The sequence below is a fragment of the Strix uralensis genome, chromosome 1 (genome assembly GCF_047716275.1).
Source record: "Strix uralensis isolate ZFMK-TIS-50842 chromosome 1, bStrUra1, whole genome shotgun sequence".
NCBI classification, from domain to species: Eukaryota; Metazoa; Chordata; class Aves; order Strigiformes; family Strigidae; genus Strix; species Strix uralensis.
The window spans coordinates 119,005,359-119,028,106 of NC_133972.1; the positions used below are offsets into that span (position 1 = coordinate 119,005,359).

General features: G+C 36.6%; 1 protein-coding gene across 6 annotated transcripts in view; it reads right to left on the bottom strand.

Annotated features, from left to right (window-relative positions):
- PTPRM (protein tyrosine phosphatase receptor type M) overlaps positions 1 to 22,748 on the bottom strand; it is a 506,311-nt gene that overhangs the window by 188,554 nt on the left and 295,009 nt on the right. For 3 of the 6 annotated variants that reach the window (XM_074878560.1, XM_074878533.1, XM_074878526.1), the window contains exons 12-14: positions 9,121 to 9,394; positions 7,940 to 7,976; positions 2,696 to 2,770 (exon numbers count right to left, since the gene is read on the bottom strand). In XM_074878560.1, coding sequence (XP_074734661.1) covers positions 2,696 to 2,770; positions 7,940 to 7,976; positions 9,121 to 9,394 — 386 coding nt within the window. The remainder of the gene's footprint in view (positions 1 to 2,695; positions 2,771 to 7,939; positions 7,977 to 9,120; positions 9,395 to 22,748) is intronic. The other 3 variants (XM_074878569.1, XM_074878552.1, XM_074878543.1) reach the window with 1 other exon arrangement.

A 22,748-nucleotide genomic window follows, 5' to 3' on the forward strand; every position in this document is an offset into this window, starting at 1 on the left:
TCGCTCCAGCCTGTCCAGATCTCTCTGCAGAGCCTCCCTACCCTCGAGCAGATCAACACTCCCACCCAACTTGGTGTCATCTGCAAACTTACTGAGGGTGCACTCGATCCCCTTGTCTAGATCATCAATAAAGATGTTAAACAGGAGTGGCCCCAAAACCGAGCCCTGGGGGACACCACTCGTGACCGGCCGCCAACTGGATTTAACTCCATTCACCACAACTCTTTGGGCCCGGCCATCCAGACAGTTTTTTACCCAGCAGAGCGTGTGCCCATCCAAGCCGCAAGTAGTCAGTTTCATCAGGAGAATGCTGTGGGAAATGGTGTCAAAGGCCTTACTGAAGTCAAGGTAGACAACATCCACAGCCTTTCCCTCATCCAATAAGCAGGTCACCCTGTCGTAGAAGGAGATCAGGTTTGTCAAGCAGGACCTGCCTTTCATAAACCCATGCTGACTGGGCCTGATCATCTGCTTGTCCCGCATGTGTAGTATGATGGTACTCAGGGTGAGCTGCTCCATCACCTTCCCGGGCACCGACATCAAGCTGACAGGCCTGTAATTTCCCGGATCATCCTTCTGACCCTTCTTATATATGGGCATCACATCAGCCAATTTCCAGTCTGTCAGGACCTCCCCGGTCAGCCAGGATTGCTGGTAAATGATGGAAAGCGGCTTGGCGAGCACCCCAGCCAGCTCCTTCAGCACCCTCGGGTGTATCCCGTCTGGTCCCATAGACTTGTGTATGTCTATGTGATGCAGTAGAATTCCTGTTGCTGTCAGGGGACCAACCACATTGTCTGGGTGAGGTTTTTTCACTCCCTATTGCAGTTGTGGTAAATGAGGAAGAAGATGCTTCTTTCCTTTTGATTGCACAGTCTTTCAAGCATGAGAAGGGGTTGTAAAAATGATGAGGGGATTTCAGAAGCTTTTTAATATATTTCACAGGTAGCCATAAATGCTGTTTGTACTTTCTTTTTTACTGTAAAGATAAGTTGCTGGTAGAACAGATTTAAAAAAAAAAGAAATAGAAGTCACAGATCTGACAGATAACCACAGAGTGCCAATAGTTTGAGCCACCAGTGACAAAGCAACCAAATAAATACTTTGCTGGTTGTCCTATGCTAGTTATATCTCTGTTCTCTCATTGTTAACTACTGTAGCCTCTTGTGGAACAGGCATATCTCCTGTGTTTCCTGTAGTTACCCAGCTTTGCAATAAAACAAATAAAAAACTAAGAGAAGAAAAACATTTAATTCTCCATATGGAAAAATATATAGCCTTATTTGAATCTTGTGATGAAGAAATCAAAGCTTGTTGAAGTTCAAGGATATGGAAGAGATGTTCTTTGTCTCTTCAAAGCTTATTTGTAGTCTCAAGTAAAAAATAATTGAGCTATAAGAATGTATGCAGACAGTGCTTCTGACAAGCAGCACTAACAAGAACAAGCTAATACTTCCTGGCATCACGTAAATACGTTATTCTGGTTAGTTCACATGTTATTACATAATACAAATATACATGCAACAATTTCCTCTTGATGGACATGGCAACTTGGGCATTATGGATCACTGAGCTTTGTTATTATAAGACATATCCCAGAATTAAAAGCTATAGCAGACATGTCACTAATCCTCTTATCTTAAACTGAATCATTTAACTGTCGCTTATTGACTAAAGCAGTATCCAGATGCTAAGCATCTGAACTCCTCCTTGTCCCCTAGAAACCCTGTTAGCAACATTTACATGCTTCCCAAGTAACTATGCCAGTCTTCTTGAAAAAGACAATGATTTTATCGATTTTATCATATGCTAAATGCTGATGGACTAGGTCTAACTTCCCCTGTTACATATTCCATCAAACTCACCTTAAATTCTAGAGTTTTTAATGCTCTTTGCTTCTGTTTGAAAATAAAAAGTTTTCAAATCCCTTAAAAGCTTTATGCATGTGTGTATTTTCTGACAAAACGAATCATTTCTGGAAGTTCATAAAGATCCTGTGGTACATTCTGAACCAGCCTTCAAGCCACACACTGCTAATAATTGTCTCACTTGCGTATTGCGTTTACTTTGACAATTAGATTTAAAAATCTTGCAGTTTCGTTGATTCTCATATGTCACATGCTAGTTATTTTGGTTTAATCCTAGAACTCACGTATGACAGAATTAAAAAGGAATCAATTTAATTTATTTATTTTTTTAATTTTTTGCATCTTAAATGTAGTCAGAAAATATGATCTCCCCAACATTCTGCACTAAAAAAAAAAATCCATTAATGTAAGATCTTTGTCCTAACCTACACATGCAACTCTTGAGCCTAAATTATTTAGAAATTCTAGTGTCTTGATCTAATAACACAGAAAAAAATAAACATATATCTATATTCAAACTGTCATTTAATTTATGGATGGAGCAAGACTAGATCTCTTTACAACATCAGGCTTGAAGAAACATTCCACAGATCACACACACAATGGGCACATGCAGCGGAGTTGTACGTACAGGGATGTGTGTGTAAGTTTTGGTGTCAAGCACACAATTTAATTTAATGGAGCTGAAAAAAAAATTATAAACAAAAAAACCCTTTTAACATAGAAAACTATTAATGAGCAGAGAATGAAGAAACCGTCAGGGAAAAGGAGCCAAAGAAAATGAGACAAAATGGGCATGATGACTTGTCTATACTTGAACATCTGACCTGTTAGTTGGTCGTCGCCTGCAGCAGGGGCGATGCGAATGTATGGTGTTGTAAGCTGAGTCACGATTATCGCAGCTAAGGCAAAGGAAGATTTCCAGGTCAGCATGCATGAGGGAAAAAAAAGCCAGACTGAAGCTAGGCCAGCAAGAAGAATCTTGGTCAATAGTTTATTGTCTGAACTTCTCACAAATAAAATCCAAAAACCTCCCACAAGTTCCTTTTCATCTTCGGTTTTTAGTTTGGTTGTTCTGCAAATAAGCTTTCATATGTGACTTTCATTCAGGAAGAGGACTCAAGACACATTATTTACATATAATGCATTTGAGGAAACTGGACACTCTTTGGCTCTGCTAGTTACAGCACTGGGCTTTCTAAGTGAAAGTTAACTGCTTGTTAATATTAGTCTTGTATTAAATTCTCCAGGTAATTTGAACTAGTTTCACTCTTTGTTTTCCTACTTCATAATAGTCCATTTTTCCTATAATTATTTTTCAAGATAATTTTCACGTAAAATATTTTTGAGCTAGCTAAGATTCATTTTTCTTGTATCCGGTTGGGTCTTTGTTCTCAAAAGGCACACACTACACGTATACTTAACTTTCAGCATACAGAGAATGACCACTGAGAGTTGGCATGCTTTTAGTTAGGTATGTATGCAACTGTTTGAGGTCCAAGTTTCAAATTCACGTTTTGCCACTAAGACAAGAAAAAGCTGAAAAACCTGAATTGTTTGTGTCCCTGAAGTATTCAGACTTTTCTGTCAGAGCTGTAACAATCACTGACTGGTAGAGATAACTATTACCATGGCTCACATTAATAAAATCTCAGATTTCTTTGTTTGACAGTAGTTCTATGATTGCCTCTAAATGGTTAAGCAGCACACTATGATACATATATATTAAGGAATATAAAAAAAAATTAAAAGGTCAGATCCAACATGATGCAGCTGGAGAATGATGCAAAGAAAAAATATTGGAAAATTAAGGACAAAATTATATGAAAGATCACTCATTTACATAGAACAGCCTGGGTGCTATTAGAAATGTGGCAACGAGCGAGGAAAATAGATCATCTACCATCTGCAGACAATTAAACTCAAAACTGCTGCTGCATAATATTTTGAAATATCCCTCTGCAACACTGAAATGCAGTGTTGATAGTAGCTGCTAGAGTACTGTTGCTATTGGATTTAAAATATTATAATGTCCTTTTCTCTCTCCTAATTAATGAAAGCCTTCCAATATTGCAAAATTAGAACAATGATGTCTCCCTCTTGAGAACTGGATTCCTAGGAGATAACCAAGATGTTTCTATCCAGACAGTGTTATAAGTCAAATCAGGAAATATAGTCTTAATATAAATCACAAAACAACACAAAGTTGATAGCAATAAACTTGGAGGAGTTTTGGAATGTTTTCAACTTTGTCTGCTGAGATTTCACAGTCATTTAGCTTGAAGAAAGAGTGGGTATATGAAAGCCATATTTCAAGCAAAATATGACAACCTTTATTACCACTGGTACAAAAATCTCTTCCTGATTTTTGTTTGTTTGTTTGTTTAATTATCTTGTCAAAAATAATGGGAGTGGAAACCCTGCAGTCTCCACATTTCCACATACACCAAGTAGTCACGGAGGTCCTAGAAGTCTTTACAGAAAAATAAGATCAGAAGACTGCATCACAAGAATGCGCTGTCTGATCCTTCGCCTCACAAAGTCAGTGGCAAAGGTTCCCTTTGACTTCAGCAGAATCAGGAGAACTTTCAGCTCTACAAAACCCAATATTCTGTTCCTAAATTACACTTACAGTCATTGTAATCAGGATTTTTATATGATCTCTAAAAGAACACATTTAATAGTGGCTTAATTTGTAAAAATGTAATGGTCATAAAACAAGAGCAGTTTTTAAAATGCTACAAATTAGGGTTGTTTAAACCTTGATGGAATGAGAAAGTATTATCCAGCTACTGACCCTACACATTTATTGACCCAGTAGAGTCAGGCTGTACTTTTTTAGAGTTTGGCTGTACTTTTCTAACATGAAGCTTGTCAATATGATAATAGGCTACCTGGTGCACTTTGACTCTGATCCAGCACAGTTTAGTGTGTGTGCCAGTTCAGCACAGGCTTGACAGTAAGCACATACATTATTCCTGTTGACATCAACTGGAGTGAAAAGTGAAGTACCTAAAGGGTTCTGCTGGATCTGGGGCAAGAATGCTCTGTATCTTTATATTACACTTAATTATTTTTAACAAAAAATACAAAAGCATACAGAGGGCCATGGAATGAATACTGCAAAATCCAGTGATAAAACAGAATCTCAATGATCTTGAGAAGGTCTCAAGGGCACCAACAACTTTTAGATTATCTGGAATTGGGATAATTAAAGGAAATACAGTTAGCAAATGATATAGCTATGCTCACGCCAGGTTCTGAACTCCCATATTGGTCCTGAGGGAAGACTTCAATCAGGCTAACCACACACCCTTAATACAGACAAGGAAGTGGCTTGGCCAAGTTCACCTGGCTCACTGGAGCACTTTGGACGTTGCCTTGGGTGACCCGGATGCCAGGAAGGGCTGCTGATGCGCTTGGTGCAATCCTCAAATTACATGGGAATGGAATTGCAGAAGCTTTCAAGAAACAAGAGGACAGTTGGCTGCACTGTCAGGTTTGTTTTACAGGGTATAGTTTATGGCACAGGCCTTTATCCAGTAAAATACTTATATGTCTACTTTAAGACAGAATCGTTGCAATGTAGTAAGTGAAATTATTCTTTGTACTCAAAATTAGGTACATAACTGACTTGATTAGTGCATAAAAGCACATGGTTTCCTACATATGTATCAAATTCTAGAGTAGGTCTGCTAACTCCAATGACCTACACAAGGCTGTAGTTATTTTCAGGATCAGACCTTAATTTAAAAGAAGATTGTACCAGTTTTATACATGAATGGCCTAAAGCACTTTCTTTTAGCTTTAAAAACCACCAAACTTGAACTTTTAATGATAACAGAAGCCCAGAATACAAACATCTCAGAAATGTTATCAGTAGACAAAAACTCGACGTTGTACTGGAGAGCATTTGCAACCTTATTTGTAAGAAGCACTGTAATAAATAGCTAGAGCTTAAGTAGGTTACTGTCTCATAGCTATACTGTAGTCAACAAAACTCAGTGGAAAATGGTGCGTGTCTGTAAGAAGTCAGGCACAGCGGTCAGAGCAGCCTTTGTTTCCTGGGGTACAGGCAATGTAAATGTCGTACTAAGTTGTTTAGGGGGGTGTGGACAGAAGGGCAGGTGAACAGGAGAGGACAATTCTCTGTCTTGTCCCACTGCAGGTGTGGTGACTTCTGACCTACAGACATTAAGCATTTTTGCTATTTTTTCTAGCCCATACATGGCAAGTCCAAAGAGGGCACACAAGTCTGCTTTTCTTTCAAGTATCTCTGTTCGATTTAAGAGGAAAAAATCTGTACAGACAGGGATTATTAATATCTTATTAAAATATGTCATGGTCTCAATTTTATTTTTAGAAGTTAATATAGTTTAAAAATATAATACAGACATTAGTTTAGAAGCTCCTTTACAGAAGCCCCCCGAGTTTTGCACCAAGGACATAAATGCCATTGAGGACACCTCTGGTTTCAAAATCCTCACAACAACACCTCACACTATTTTACAGGCTTTACAAAGGTATTATGAAGAATTCTGAATCATGCTTTCAAAACACAAATGTATAAAGATTGTTTAAAATAAAAACTGCATTTCTCACATCTCCATTGCCAAATGGGTTAGCTCAAAGTAGCTTGTTGCTATGGGAGCTATTCCAATCCATAAAGTTACCCTCACTTCTCAAATGAGAGAGTAAGATTTTTCAGTCAGTCAAGTAATTGAAATAGTTGAACATCCATTAGTGATTAGGAACACGAATCTTCAAATAATTTAAAATCCATTCCTCTAATCACCTATTATGATTTCTGAGGTAATGTAGTCGACTCCTGGTATCACTGAAGCTACCGGAAAACAACAACACAGGATTCCACTTGAATCTGGAATTAATCTCTCATTATATTTTATTGCATTTTAGTTTAGATATTTGGAAGTTTTCTGTGCCTTAGTCAACAGTGAGTTAGTAAATTAGAACTACTTCCCTTGGTTTGGAAAAAAAAAAAAACAGGAACAATTCAAAGAGCCATAAAAAATGTATTTGTGACATTAGGGAGGATCCAACCTTTTAACAGAGGCAACTGTATGCTAGCATTTCTGTTACTCTTACGTAATCAGATTATCATCTATCCTATTTAGATTTAGTGGTGGTGGTGGATTTGCGAAGTCTACATGTAAAGGAAATCATAGTGCAATCAGTTACATCAGGGATAGTCACTATGAGACATGCATGATCTCCTTCAAGGAACAGTGGTACAGAGATGAAGTTTCATACTATTACCAGGTACCCAAACCACAAGGTGGTATTACCTGGTCCTACTCATGGCAGTACTTTCTTTCCTTTTCCTCTATTACAATCTCCAAATAATCATACTATCCCATCACTTCTTTTTTTTGGTTGCTGGTGGCAACTTTTCTTTCAAGTTGCCACCAGCTATAGGTACTAAAAAGGTGAGACTACAAAGATAATCACAGACAGATCCTAGTTAAATATATCAGGAGTGTGTTTATCTTTCCCTGTTTGGAAATCAAACCTATAGCTAGCACTGTCTCAATTATACAAACTTGTCTCATAAATATTTGGTAGTATCATGTGCTGACAGTCCAATAAATATAGCTCATCTGTACCATGAAAATGAAGAACACGATTTCTTCATTTTTCTTTTATCAATCAATTAAGATAAGATAATTGCTTACAAGTAATGGGTAATTTTTCACTATGGATGTATAAGCAGCTAGTATGCACTCTGCAATTGGCAATTCTAGACCTCTACTGTATATAGAAAAGTCCAAAATACTTATTGTGAGATCATATAAAAACCCACAGAATATATTTTAAAAACTCTGTGTTCAAGTAGACAACTAAAAATGAGTAAAACATTTATTATTAAAAACAAACAAACAAACAAACATCCTAAATCTCAGCTAGAGATGCAAATGAATCATTTAAAATTCTGTAACAGGTTTATAGTGATGCCTTTTAGCAATATAAACACTTCTGGAAGTTTGCAAAGACCATGTGAAGGAAAGGTCAGCAAGTTGAAATACGGAATACATGACATAATATGAACATACCTTTTGTGGCTACCCTGACGCAGTCGATTTTGGTTTCCTGTGTCAAATAAAGAGGAAAAAGGTCACATCTTGTGTTTCTAAGCAAAGAAATTCATCCATGATTCTATTCTTAAAAGTACTGATAAAATGTCAGAGAAGTGTTCATTTAATGTGCCTCATTACATATTTAACTGCTTATTAAGCAACTCCAATGTGTTTTCATAATATGGACAAACACTGCTTGGGTATGGTACATAAACATTTCACTTAAAATTCCTCCAAAATTAGAAAATATATGAGATCTTCACAAGAGCACAGGCAAGTGTTCAGCTTTTTTATTTTGGCAATATAATGACCTTGGGAGATTTTTCTTTTTCTTACAGATAGTATAGTTCGAGGCATCATGCTAGACAATTTTAGAAAGAAAAAATAATCAATGGTGTTTCAAATTTCTGCACTGCCAGTGCACTGTGTAAGAGGGACCATTATGGTTTCTGGCAGAAAACATTTCCAGTCTGTCAGCACAGACAGCCAAAGCTTATCAAGAATTGAAGGGCACTGGGTAGGTCTGTCCAGGAAATGAAAAAAACAATTCCAGGAAGAATCAGTCCGATGAAACATGAACTGTGAAGACCTTTTTACACACTTTTCATTTCAGTTCCATCTACTTATTTTTCTTTTACTCTTTGCAGAAAAGGGGAAAAAAAAGTGGTTTCTAATTCAGTCAGGGCAACCAAATGAGAAAATAGGAGTTCAAGATGTTACAAACTAAGGTAATGGGACTGGACAGGCCAAGATAGATGTGCTAAAATCTGCAATCAACTTTGGCTTAAACTTAACAAAAGAAATCACAACACTCTCCTCTTCAAAGCAAGAGAACAAAACCAACAAAAAAATAAAGAAAAAAAGCCAGGCAAACACACTCATTGAACAGCTTTTAGATAATAAGACAGAATGGTAACACACTACTTTGCCCACTCATTATTGACAAAATGTGATGTTTTCCCCTCTTCTTTCCTGTAACCTTTAATCATTAAGCAATATTGTGTTAGGAAAACTGTTATTTTTTTAAACTCAGTGTGCTACATTTCACGGTTACTTCATTTTCTCATTAACAACTAAATTAGGCATCTTGCTAGTTGGTGCCAATCATCTATTTACACACAAATACTGTATAAAACCACACCTGTCATAAGACTTACCCCATTGGCTCTGCTAGCAGCTTGAAAATAGATGCTGTAGCTCTTATGAGGAAGAAGAGGAGTGTTCCAGAAACCACTGTAGGTTTTGTTATCACCAATAGTAAAAGGCTGAGCAGCTTGTAAACCATTGGCTGGAAACTCTGCAGCAAAGTAGTACTGGGAATTCAAAAGTGAGGCATTCTGGAAATGAATGGGCACTGGGTAGCACTTCAGGATTTCAGTCGTCTTTTTGGTCCTCCGTGGGCGTTCTTCTTCAACAACTATTTGATAGACGCTAAGGGTGTAGAAAGGAAAGAACAAAAATACCACACGGGTTATTTTAAGACTTGGGCAGTTAACCCATTCTGAAACCGTAATAGCATACCAGTATTTATGGAAAAAAAGAACTGTTAAACACAAAGGACATGGGAAGAAAATCTAATTTTGACATTCAGGTGTATAAATTTGTGGAATAGATTAATCTTTCAAACAAATTCCAATTTTTGTGGGAACAACAAAATTAGCCATACACACCACAGCTTTTCATAAAGCAAACATACAGAACATTTTCTTGTTCGAATTCTTGTACAGTAAAAGCTTTCTTGATTAGTGTTAAAATGTAGAAATAAGTATTATTTTGTTCACAGAAGTTAGTATAAAGCTAAAGATTCAATTCTCTAACCTGTTTATCTTGTCTACATGAAATGAAATGAGTAGTAAGATAAAAATGAAGAAATAAATTACAAGGACACAGGAAATAGTATTTGCTTAACTGTTGACATTATAGCTATTTATAAAATCACATAGAGTAAATTACAGTCTTTTAAAATTTTGGTGGCGTATTGACTTACTGCACAGGAATAAAACACTTTTTGATGGAAGTTATTCTCACTCAGTGAAGCACTTTTACCCATCTTAGAGATAACCATATTTATAAGCGTTTCTATATTCTGCAAAGCAGTTCAGTTTGCACTTGGATTCTTTGCTGTACTGTGATCTACAGGGAACAGTCCATCCCTCTACACTGTAAAGGTGCTATGGACATTCAAGCAGGAACAAAGAAATTGTGATTTCTGCTGTATATGCAAACAGCGTAATCATTATACCCTTGCAGTTGCTGTAAAAGCCTGAGTCAGTGCTTTCAAATTTGTGAAGTGGGAAGTCCACGTCTCTAAAGAGGACTGGCTTGCAAGTTTATTGCTTCACTGGGGACCAGTGATTCTTAATCATTACTTGTCTCCTGGAATCTTGAATCCCAGTAAGCAAGTCAGTACAAGTAACTGATGTTAAAGCAGCAATGTGTCCACATTTCTGCACATCATCTACATCTAATAACAATATATGATCTTTCAAGTTGACAATTCATAAAAAGTAGCAATCTCTGGGTAGGATATGTCTCTTAAAGATGAAATATCCGTACAGTCTTCTGACATGTTGTTCCCACTCTGTCATCTGTAGGTAGATGATTATGTTTAGAGAATACTCTGTCCAAAGTACAGGGACACTTGGGCTGGGCCTCTGCAGGTCTCAGTCTGGACCCGACAGGGCTTATTGGATTAGTCATATCAATGCACTGGTATGCATATTTCCCTTCTGGAAGCAAATCTGGTTTAGAAATAAAAAAGATGACTTTGTGCAGTCACCAAGCCAGCTCATAGCCAGTGAGCTCCTGCACCTGCTGGGGCTCTGGCTAGACTCAAGCTGCTTTAAGCAATGGCATAGAGCTCTCCAGATCCTGCACTCTCTGGAGCCTTACCGACTCAGTGCACAACCAGACTAACATACTGCTTCTACACACGAGCTGCCTTTGCACATTTAGATAATGCTGTGTGCTCGAATGATGCTCTGTCAATGGAACTGTTCAAGGTCAGGTTGATGGGGCTTTGAGCAACCTGGTCTAGTGAAAGATGTCCCTGCCCACCACAGGGGAGGATGGACTGGATGATCTTTAAAGGTCCCTTCCAACCCAAACCACTCTATGACTTCATGACTCTATGACAGCATGATGCTAGGAGACTTCATAGCTGAATATCACCAAGAAGCAGAAGAATGCCAGTTCTCTTGGCCGTCTTACTGTTTTTTTACCAGACCTACTGATCATGTGCAATAGACCCTGTTCACTATGTTTTTAAGATCTAGCTTTTCCAGTGGGAGATGCTGCACTTCCTGTGTTCATAAAAAATGCCCATTAAGTTAACACCGAGAATGCTTAATACCTCTTCTCCTGTCTCATTTAGATTTTCACCACAGTGGAAATTTAGTTTAATGTTAAGACACTTAAATTTAAGAGTCTTCATGAAGATGTCTATATCTCTGTAAACTCCCATTACAGTCATTGGAGAGCTACTCAGTACAGGCAACAGATCTCGAAGACCTAACCATCAAGCAGGTGTCTACTTTTGGGTCAACTGAATTGCTTTCTAGGCTCCACTGACTATAATAGCTAAATACTCAGCTCACATGTAGACATCTACAAGTGGACAGCTTAATTTAAATGTTTTAATCTGATGCTGAACCACATGCAGAAATCTAACTATGTATGAGTTTGGTACAGCCAGAGAGACAAACAATGTCTTGAGGGTCCACTTGAAGGCCACTGTCTGTACATTTTTCAGCTCTGTGCAACAAAGTCTGCACATCTAGCAGAAACACTTTTATTAGTTGATTAATTCCATGCTGAGTAGTAAATGAAGGTCAATACATGGCAATCTTTCTTTGATCCTATGACAACTGATCTGTAAAAACTAGCCATGAAATATTTACATTACAATTTTGTTTCTTCTCTTCCAAATCAATGTTCGACATGATTTTAGCAGTTAATTTTCTAGAATGAAACACAGTTGCTTAGAACTGGGATTCCAAGCTGCTTTGAAGACAGCGTGTTGCCTTCCCTAACTACTAATTTACAGTGAATCTACAATAAATACTGTTCGAGAATTTAAACGGAGTATTGGAAAAAAAGTAGGAGGTGATGTAAACATCTATTCTTGCAAGGTAGTGAAGCTTGGTACACTTGCCTAATACCACAGCAAAGATAAGAATCCCTCAGTTTCACTAAAGCATGATGGATAGCAAACGAAGTTATTTGGCTGTTGCCTTCAGGAGAGAAGTGCTACCTTTTCTATCACAGTAGGCCTGAATATAAGAGGGACGTCAGACCAGACAAGGTAATATGACCTGTTTCAGTATCAGCTGAATTGAGGATTCTTTTAATTTTTCACTCAGTGATTAAAGCTAAAGATCGTAGATATTTTAGAAACAAATCTGTCATTAAAATGATCCTTTTCCTCTGGCAAATTCATGTTAGTTATACTACGTGCACTACTCCTTGTATATTATATTTTAAATACATGACATCTATTCATCTTCAGATACATTAAAGTAAGAACTAAGTTGACTGGAGCAATTTCAAACTCAAAATGTCTTTTCATCCTTACTCCACAAGACAAATTAGATTTGCAAGCATCTAGACCTCAAATCTATTTGCTCTTTAATAATTTAAGCACTGAAAGGTCAAGCAGCTCTTTTCTGTTCCCCTTTATCAAAGTCCAAGTGCTAATGAAAAATAACTAAATCCTATCTGCTGCCCAACTTCCACACACTGCTGTTTCTCTGATGTAAATTAACACCTTATAAGCACCTGGATTAACGGAAACCTGACAGAACTTTATGAGTGATACGTTTTACATTTGTACAAATGAAATCATGTTGCTAATGAGTTTTACAGAATTACCCCAATTACAATATAATCCAAAAGCTCCCTCTAATTCTTACTATTAAAATAGTTTTCTTTAATACGTAACATCTGAATTGCCTACTCTGAAAAGGGTTCAAGCTTAGTGAATTGAGCTAGCACTGCACCAGGACTTTATCATTCCTCTTAGGTATTAGTCATATTTCCTGCTTGTTTGAAGTTGCATTATTCCTCTTCCACACCTCTACATTTCAGAGAATAAAGTCTTCCTATTTGTAATCCAAAAAATAAAATCTACACTACAGTGAAAGGTGCCGAAAGCATTTTGGCTATTGGTAGCACCTAGATTGATCTTTCTGAAGGAAAGAAATGTAATTTAAGCTTAATTCATGTTACACAGTTCTACTATAGAATTCCACTTCCTTGGAAATTGAACACAAAATCTACTTTTATATGGAATTAAACTTACTGTTGCATCAAGAAAGGAACACGTGGGAGTTATTTTTAACTTAGGATTCAAATATTTCAAATTTGGGGATTAAAAAAACGTGTCTGGGAAAAGAAAAAAATTGATGTAATTTTTAAGCTACTTTTTATTTTAACAATTCCAAAACAGTTCCAACTTTAAATGATTGTGCAGAGATACCGATCTGAACACAATAAAGACTGCAATTTTCGTTAAAAATTAGACATATCAGGCTTCTCTGCTATTTACTGAAATTGGGTTGCTTAAATTAAAATGGTCTGTCAATGTCTGCTAAATACAGCAATTTTTTTCAGAGTTGGAAAAAAGAAAGAAAACATGTTAACACAGTAATCAAAGATGCTAAGAATATTTAGAAAAATGAATCAGACAATTCAAATAATTCAAATGAAGACTTAAGTGTATATCTATTCTTAAGTACATGAAATGATGGGTTTTAGTAACTTGCTGAATCGACATGATTCCACATTACTGGAATGCAGTAAAACAGATTTTAATTAATCAAAGTTTCATTCAAAGTGACAAAATAATTTTCCAAGAAGGGCCTATTGGACACAAGCATGGACTTCAGCATTTTTAATACAGAAGTCCTTAACATGTACAATCTACGTATTTATCAATTGAAACTTACGAATTTATAGTTACTCTTCCACCACAAGTAATTACAAATCAAAAACAACGGGAGAACAAGCTTGACTAAGTCTTTATTGAAATGTCAGCTCTATTTTTTCTCTCTTAAACAGTCTTGATGCTTCACCTAACTGAAGACATAAAGAATTTTTAAAAATTTATTTTACAGAAGAAAGATAGCCTAAGGACCTGAATCTAGACTAAGAATATATGAATTTATTTAGTAGTTGTAATACAACTGTTGTGTGATCCTAAGCAAGCCAATTAAATATTTTGTGCCTCAGTTCTCCGTCTGTAAAATGAGAACAGGAAATTTTCTCATACCCTCTGGCCTGCTTCAACTGTTCAAAACTAAAACCTCTTCAAGACCTTCTTTTTTATTATCCTTGAAAAAATAGGGGTTTTTTCCCTAGGAAATATACAAAGCCTGCAAAGCTGTTAAGCTCCACTAACAGTGTCCTGATCAACTGTGTAAAATGTTAGGCTATCATTGCAGACTGTTATGGTGACATTGTAGAGCCTAATTTGAAGTTTTCTGCTCATTGTAGTAAGTCTCTTCTTAGTATCATGCTTTATTATAAATATATAGAACTGATACTTTTTATAGATCTAGTTCTGTATCTTGACTTGCATGCTTGCTTTGTTTTAATGCTAACAGATTCAAACAATAGAATAACATTTAATCTACATATTGACCATTATATCAGTTACATATTCCCATAGCCCTATGTTATCTATATGCTAGAATCACTTCACTGCATTTTGCTACTAAAATACCAAAGTTCCAATAGATGGCAAAATTAGGAAACCCCAAACCCTCTTTGTTATCTCCATTTTATGTCAATGAACTTGATTGCTCAAACCGTAATAGGCTATGGGGTCCCCACAATTTCACTAATACTTGTGTAGACACTGGAAGTTGTACCATACTGCTATTTAAGTCATAAGCACTTTTTTTAAATATCAGTTGTTTCATTCATGTTTTGCATCCAAAGTTCCAAGTATCTTTGCTCATCATACATTCTGTAACAACACTGCTTCTTTAAAAAAAGACAAACTTTGGACAATTTTTTGATATAATCTGCAGCATAACTTCCTCTTCATCTCTGTCATCAGCTGTCTTTGACACATTCATAACATATATATATATGGATTAACATTAGAGATGTTGATCTATTTCTTCCTGCCCTTATATTGCACTAGATTATTGTAATTCATCCTATAACTTAAAATTTTACAGTACTTGAAATTATATGTAACCCATATCTTGAAATGGAAGAGGGAAATTACTCTTTAAAGTACAGGAATTAATAATTTACAGTTAGAAGGTAAATAGAAGAAGGCTACAAGAAATTGCCACTAATTCTCCTCCTACTGAGCAAAAGTCTGTATATTTATAGGTGGCATTAAACAAAGGTGATAATGACAATCCATGATTTATCAGGTGTCCCACCATCATAGCTACATAGGCTTTGCCAGTGGGTCAGGAGTTTTAGCAACACATAATATGTACTGAACAAAATATACTCCATGTGCAGTCATTTTCAGTACAGATGTGAAGCCAGAGAACCAGCTGAACAGTACTTCTGTCACTCTGATCATTGTAGAGTTTTACATATTTTGTCAAAGGGGGAAGCATACACTGTTCAACTATGTTTTGTCTGCATATCAGAGACCACTGCTATACTCAAGATCTGTGTTTATAGGCTGAAAGAACTGGGTGCAGCAATAATTGTTCTTAGGGAGGGTATGGTCTCAGGGCAAGGGCAGTCTGAAAGAACATAAATGGGCAGTTTATTTGGGAGGGGTGACTTTTCTTGTCCAAGCATCAGAAATGAAGCAATCTATATGAGTTTGGAATTTTTTTTCTTTTTTTTTTTTTTTTTTTTCCTGAGAGTGAATTGGTATTGTTACAGGTGGGATAGGGATTAGATCAACAACTTCATAAACTTGGGAGTTTATGGAGTAGAAGTAAGACCAGGGAGTTTTTGATTCACAAAAGGACAAACGAGTATGCCTACCAATGATGAAAAAGCCTGTTCAGGTAGCCCCCTCTATTTCAGGAATATTTTATTTGGGAGATCAGAGCATTTCTGGGCTTTAAGCAAAACACAGCCTTGTCTGCTATAGCTTCTAAAATGAGAAAAAAATGAAGCAGCTTGAAAAAAAACCCTTGCATGAACATAACATTCAGATAAGAAAATACAGAACTTACAGTAAAGAAAACCAGACCAAACATAACCTCCAAATTAAGGCTGCTGTACCAATGCCAACAACGACGCAAGTATTTTTAAAGTAATATACTAAGATCTAATTTATAAAGGGGAAAAAAGAAGGTGAACTAGGCAATGTTGCAAATAATATTGGCAACACAGAAGCAACCAAGATTCTTGCAACTGTTCACATTTAAGTGCTTGACATGCTGGTGTTAAAGGTGTATTGCCTTTTCTTTTTGCAAGTGAAGGGAGTCTTAAATTCGTATAACTTTTTGTTTGCATCTTTACTTGAAGTCAGGAGATTTTATGCAAACAAAAGTTCCACAATCTTTGGTAGCTTTCTAAGTCTGCAGGGCTGTTGGTTCCTCCAAAGTGTAAGAAAGGGACTAAGAAAAGAAAATACTTTGTGCTAGTAGCTTGTTGAAACTTGAATGGAATGATTCTACTTGCACATCTGGCTTTATTTACTGGCTTTGCGAGTCAAGAGATAAGTCTGGCTAGATTCTTCAAGGCATCAACTGTCTTCATTCTCATGAAACACTATAACTGGCACCTGAAATTTCCAGCCCATGGGAAAAGTCAAATTGGAGAAAGCCACAAATCTTTCGGAATCAGACCTGGAGCGAACACAAGAAGGACTAATATTATACAGCACCTCCATTGTCATGCAAGGAGCCCTATTTCTCAGATCAATCAAAGCAGAAATACCTAAACAGCTGTAAAGGAGAAGATAAGACAGCTTAGGTTCAGTCCCTAGAGATACTGCCAAATGTAAACTCTCAGGTGTCATAATAAGCTTTATCTTCACAAACCCAAGTCCATTGGGGAACGGTATCTGTTTTTTAATGTAAAATTCCTAAGCTGCTTTGTGAGTACTCACCTCTTTTGTATGGACAGTCTCAAAGACTTAAAAGTCAGTCTTTACAAAGGGGATTTTCTGGGAAAAATACATCCAAGCAAACCTCTCCTTAGCATTCCTATGGATTCATACAGGAAATCCTGACAGTTCTCATACGGGGAGCATTATGTCACTGGAAGGTAAAGGTATTTCTCTTGTTCTTTCCTCCAAGGACAGTCACCAGGGGAGGATATGACAATGCATTTGATTCCCTTGACAACAAAAACACTTGCTATATAGTATCTTAATTGCAGAAGAGTCAGATGGGCTCTGAAAGTGGTAAAACAATGGTCACCATAAGTTCATTATGGATTTAAATGTTTTTTCCAAACACAGAAGAACTGATAAATTTCTCTTTTGCAAGTTTGGACTCTCTAGGATTTAAGGGAGACATTAGAGCCTGGGCTCCAAAAACTGTTAGAACAAATTCTGCAAGAAAGGAAAAGGAGACAACAATGCACACTCCTTCCATCTTCCAGTGGCCAGACAAGTGCCACCTAGTCCTGATGACACAGCGTATTTAATTTTTTGCCTTATTTCCTAGTATATAGATTCACTGTTTTAGAGAATCTAAGCACACTACATCAAGGGCAGAGAATGTCCAGCAGATCTTCAGCCTTGTAATTGCAGGTAATCATGTACCATTCATGGAATGTTTGTGAAATGTTTCTGTCTTTAGATTCAGTTATCATAGATGATGACTCAAAACTTAAATTTGTTTTGTTAGTAAATAAATCAGAAAGAGGAGAGAGAGAGGAAAAAAATCTTTGAAGAATTTAAGTTTGTAATAGTTTTGTTTTAGAAGGATAATAAAAGATTGCCAACAGGTAAGCAGTAGTACATAATCTGTATTCTGTTTTACAGCATATAGCATGCTGATGGACTGCAGCTTTAACTTTGTCCAGTCTATCCTTTGCAAAAATCAATAAATTCAATACATATGCTGACCTACCCTCCTTCAAAGCAAGTATTAGCTTAGTACTGAAACAGCGTATTAAAATTGATAAGAACCATTTGATCAACGCATATGTAAGTGGAGGTCAGACATAATGCCAACAATAATTGTGGCACAAGAGACTGCTCTGAGATTCGCTGACTGGCAAGGGAATCAAAACTGTTCTCTTAACCCTCCCAACCCCCCAAATCCTTGATAAATATTGATGAATTTTACTTTTTTTCCTCCCTGTGTATACAGCCCCATGGTTAATTATTTTGACTTATTTAAATACTGGTGCCCAACTAGGACTTGAGAGTGATACTGCCATACTGGTATGAAAGTGTAAGAGACTATCAGAATTATGACAAACAGGATGACAAGGACAAAACTATGTCTCCACAACTGTTACATACGTTTCTACACCTGAAATTCCTTAATCCAGAAACAAAGTTTCCCCACCCGCACTCTCCAAGGGACTGACTACTACTCTATGCTGATACAATCAATTTGATGAGGGACAATGTATTAGCAACTCTCCATACTTAGAAATAACCACATAATTCTACCCTTTTAAATTTTTTTCTATAAAGATAAGCATACACATCCCTTTGTCATTTTGAAGGTAAAGTTTTTCATTATTATTTCTTCTGCTGAAAAAAAAAAGTTCTAAAATATTGCAGGCCACAAAAAAAAACTATGATCAGAAACATACTTTTTCTGAACCACTTACAGCCTCTGTGTGGCTTGTGCTCTCCATACTTAATAAGGATTCATGTATTTGGCTGCTTTTTCTTCAAACTCACAATTGTCAAGCAAATATATAGATTTGTACATATTCTGTAGCCCTGCGCAGAATAAAGTGAGTGCAAAATGAAAATAAAATTAAACCTACTTATAATGGTAGTGTTTCACACTGACTTCAAAGTCATTTTCTACAGGTGTAAGTAGTACAAGGCAAGAGAGCATTTCGCTCTATAGTCATAAATTCTCTCAGCTATTAACTGTGTATTTGCTGGACAAACAAAATATATCTTTGATTACAGATCTCCCCTAATGTGCTCCATACTGTATCAATGAGATCTAGCTACTAAATACAGACTGCAAGTGACAAGCTAAGGAGGGCACCAGAGATTTGGCAGTGTTTGGGGTTTTCTTTGTAGGAAAAGAAATGTTTAGAATGAAGAGACTGCTAGGACACATTTAAATAGTTTTAGCTTGAAGATAAGTAACTGTGCATGTGAAAGGAGAAAGAAAAACTGAGCAGACAAAACCAGAAAAAGGTTGAAACGTTTAAGAATACAAAAGATTACACAGGGTAGGAATGTAGAGAAGGAGAGAAGAAGAAAATAAAAGAACAGAAAATATACTGAAAACACGTTGAGATGTACCATCACCTTTGATAAACAAGAAGTGAAAGAAAAAGTAGGAGGAGGAAAGATTTTTAAAAAATGAAGTCTAATACAGATATACTTTAAGCAAAGCATTTTGTAACAACTTACAGTCAGCTACTTTTTATAAATTACATGCAATATGATTGTAAAAGGTGGTTGATTTCATAGTACAGATATGAAATCACATCATATAGTTTTGTAAGATTGGGGAGGAGAAGTGTTTATCCAAGAATGACTGCTACAAGATCTCTACACTCATGATGATCTACTGAGTATTTTTTGAATTGCTCTATCAACTGATACTTGGCTTCTTCCATAAATAATTCTGGTATACATAAACGGATAGTCTTTCTAATAGGTATGTCACCATTATATTTTTGGTAAACATAAAACTTCTCTGCTGATACTGCCTTCATGTATATGGGACAACAACATCCCGTTCACATTGATCCAGTACTGGGTTATTTAAAATGCCATTTGAAACAGAAGATGCTTTAAAGCCTTATAAATAGACTAAGACACTACAACTTTTACAGCAAGAAGTTCAGAATATGTACCCAAGAACACGCCGTAATCCCATCTATATTCCACATGTCGTCTGTGATACCCAGCTCCCACCCTCAATATGCTCAGCTCCTTTTAATATCTCCCAAATATTGGCTGGAAAAGAGGCAACACATGCTGTGGCTGCTTCTGGGCTACATATGGGCTTGCTGGTATGTGAATATTAGCTCTCTACTGATGGACTAAATGAAATCAACTAACTAGTTCATACTGTAACACAGCCTATCCTTCAGCATAGATGCTAATCTAGGTCCTTCTTCTGCACCCAGAGATTCCAAAATGTGGGAGAAACTTACTATTTATTTCATATGTGCTTGAAAATTCCCAAGAGGTCCAATATTAATGAGGGAAGGAAGGAACATACAGACGAGTGAACAGTATGATACATAAGCTTTGTTTTCTTCAGAAACCAGGATAAAATCAGGTGTAAACTTTAACTTAGTTATGTTCCAGAAAGTTTAATCCTTATCTTGGATATGTTATATAGCACACACAAGTCAAGGTGTACTTCCTTTCTTCATTTTACCAGTGAACAAGTTTTATTTCTACTGAGTGTAAGGGCTCAGTCCCTCTAGGCACCAGATACTATTGATCTCACTCCACAAGGCTTTATGCTCTTAATTTAAAGCCCAAGCAGCAGTATCACTAACTTAAATGATGCTGGTCTAAACTGAACTAACCTAAGGCTTCAGATTCTCCAGGGCTTTGAGACTGACTTCACTACAGAGAAGTATAAAATAGGGATGACTCCTACTTCCTTTGCAGTCTGCTCACAACATGGCTTAAAAATGAACGACAATCAGGGATGGATTGTGAGGATAATAATTCCACAAAATATTCCACAAAGCCACTATTCTGAGATCTTCTGGCGGGCATCATGGCAGAGGTGAGTTAAAAAAAATAGTAATTCTCTCCAGACAGTTAGCTATATATACAGCTGCTTATTATGACACTCCTAACCACTGCCAAGTTGTTCACAACCACACATAGATATCTTTTTCTCTTTTCCTTTAGAGAGGAAAATGCTATTTCCATTTATTTTAATTTTAGATATAGGAATGGAGAGAGCATGATATATTGATTTGCAGAAAGCTACACAGATACTCCCTACCCAAACCAGAAGTAAAACTGTGCTCTCATCTGCATTGAGCCCCAGTGCTGTATCTTCTAGGCCATCCTTCCCACCACAGTAAGACTAAAGTTTTTAGTAACCAGAAACACACTGTAATTCCTCTCCTGGCCATCTGAAGAGGCTTAGCTTCTCTTCATCTCTACAACAGAGCTCTCCCTTGTGGAAGACAGGCCTACTCATTATCTGGAAGACTTTGTTGTGTACAAACAAATAAAAATAATTTTAAAAAAAAAGTTGCAGAGTTGCGTTTCGAGAGGATATTTCTGCTGATAGCAAAGAATTAACAAACTATTTAAAGTGCGGAGTTTCTTCTACACTATCCTGATGGTGACCTCTGTCTTAATTTGAGTATTTTTTTCCAACAATCACCTACTCAAAGCAGGCAGAAAAGGAGGGAAGGAGGAAGAGGGTGAGAGGGAGGTAAGGAGATAGAGGGACACAGAGGAAAAGAGGGAGAAACAGAGAGGGACAGGCAGAGAGGGAAGGAGATTTCTGTTAAATCCTGCTGGGAACAGGAATGACAATCCCAAATCATGTGGGAAGCTTTTATAATGAAAACCACTGATCATCAAAGTTATCTATGTTTAGGAAACCTTTCTCTCCAACCTTGTTTACAGTTATTTAATATGATAAGACTGCCTCCATCTCTCAAAATTTCTATTAAAACCACCTTCTTTCCATTAGAATAGTTTAGAGTAATAAAACCCCCCTCAGTATGCAGAACAGTGAAAGGAAGGCATTTCGGTTTATTCCAGTTTAAAGAACAAATAGTGTAGCAACTTCAATGCTCAGATTTCTACATCTGTCATGCTGTGGAGGTGTTTGTGCTTAGCAAAGCTCATAGAACTTTTGTACTCCTAGTACAAAAAGGATATGACCTAAACTGTTTTTGCTCATAAAATATAATAATGAAAACAGATAATAGCTGGGTCTTGCACAGACAATTTTTGTTAGATGCCACATTTTTGATATAATAACACAGCGTTGAATATTTCATTCTTGTAACTTTAATTTCTCTTTGTTCTGGTTTGATCAAGATAAGATCAGTCCCAAATTGCTTTGGAATATTAGCTGGGTACCATGAATGCATTTTGTATTCTCTCAACCATAACTCATTACATGGAATTTGCTTGGCATCAGTAAGTCACTATCGCTTTTGTGTGTGTACGTATGTGTGGGAGCGTGTGTGGCTCAATACCCTGCTGTTAGGCTATTTAGTGATAAAATCTGATATAATAAAATATTAATTACAGCTGAAAGGTTGGGTGAGAAATACGAACTCAATTACAGTCCCATATTGTGAACAAAGGGCAGGGTGAAAAAATCCTTTAGTTATAGAGGTTTGGGATAATAAAAGAACAACTAGAACATCAGGCTCAAGCTGAGTGCTCCCTAAAAGGCCACCTGTTATTAATCTTCACATCAGGCATAGAATTTCAAGTAAATTAGGTCAAGATGAAAGATTTTTGCTTCTGATTTTTTTGACTTAACTAATTTAAAGATTTCTTTATCTGAGCATTCTTTTCTTTGATGTCATTGCAATTTAGTAATGAGAAATTTGTAACAAGCACAAGGACACAGCAATTATAATTAAAGGTTAGATATCATACATGGTACGCAAAATGATCACCTTATATGGTATAAAAATAGATAAGAACTAGCAGTTGATTCTAGAAGTCTTCGTTTCAGTCAGACTGGCAGTT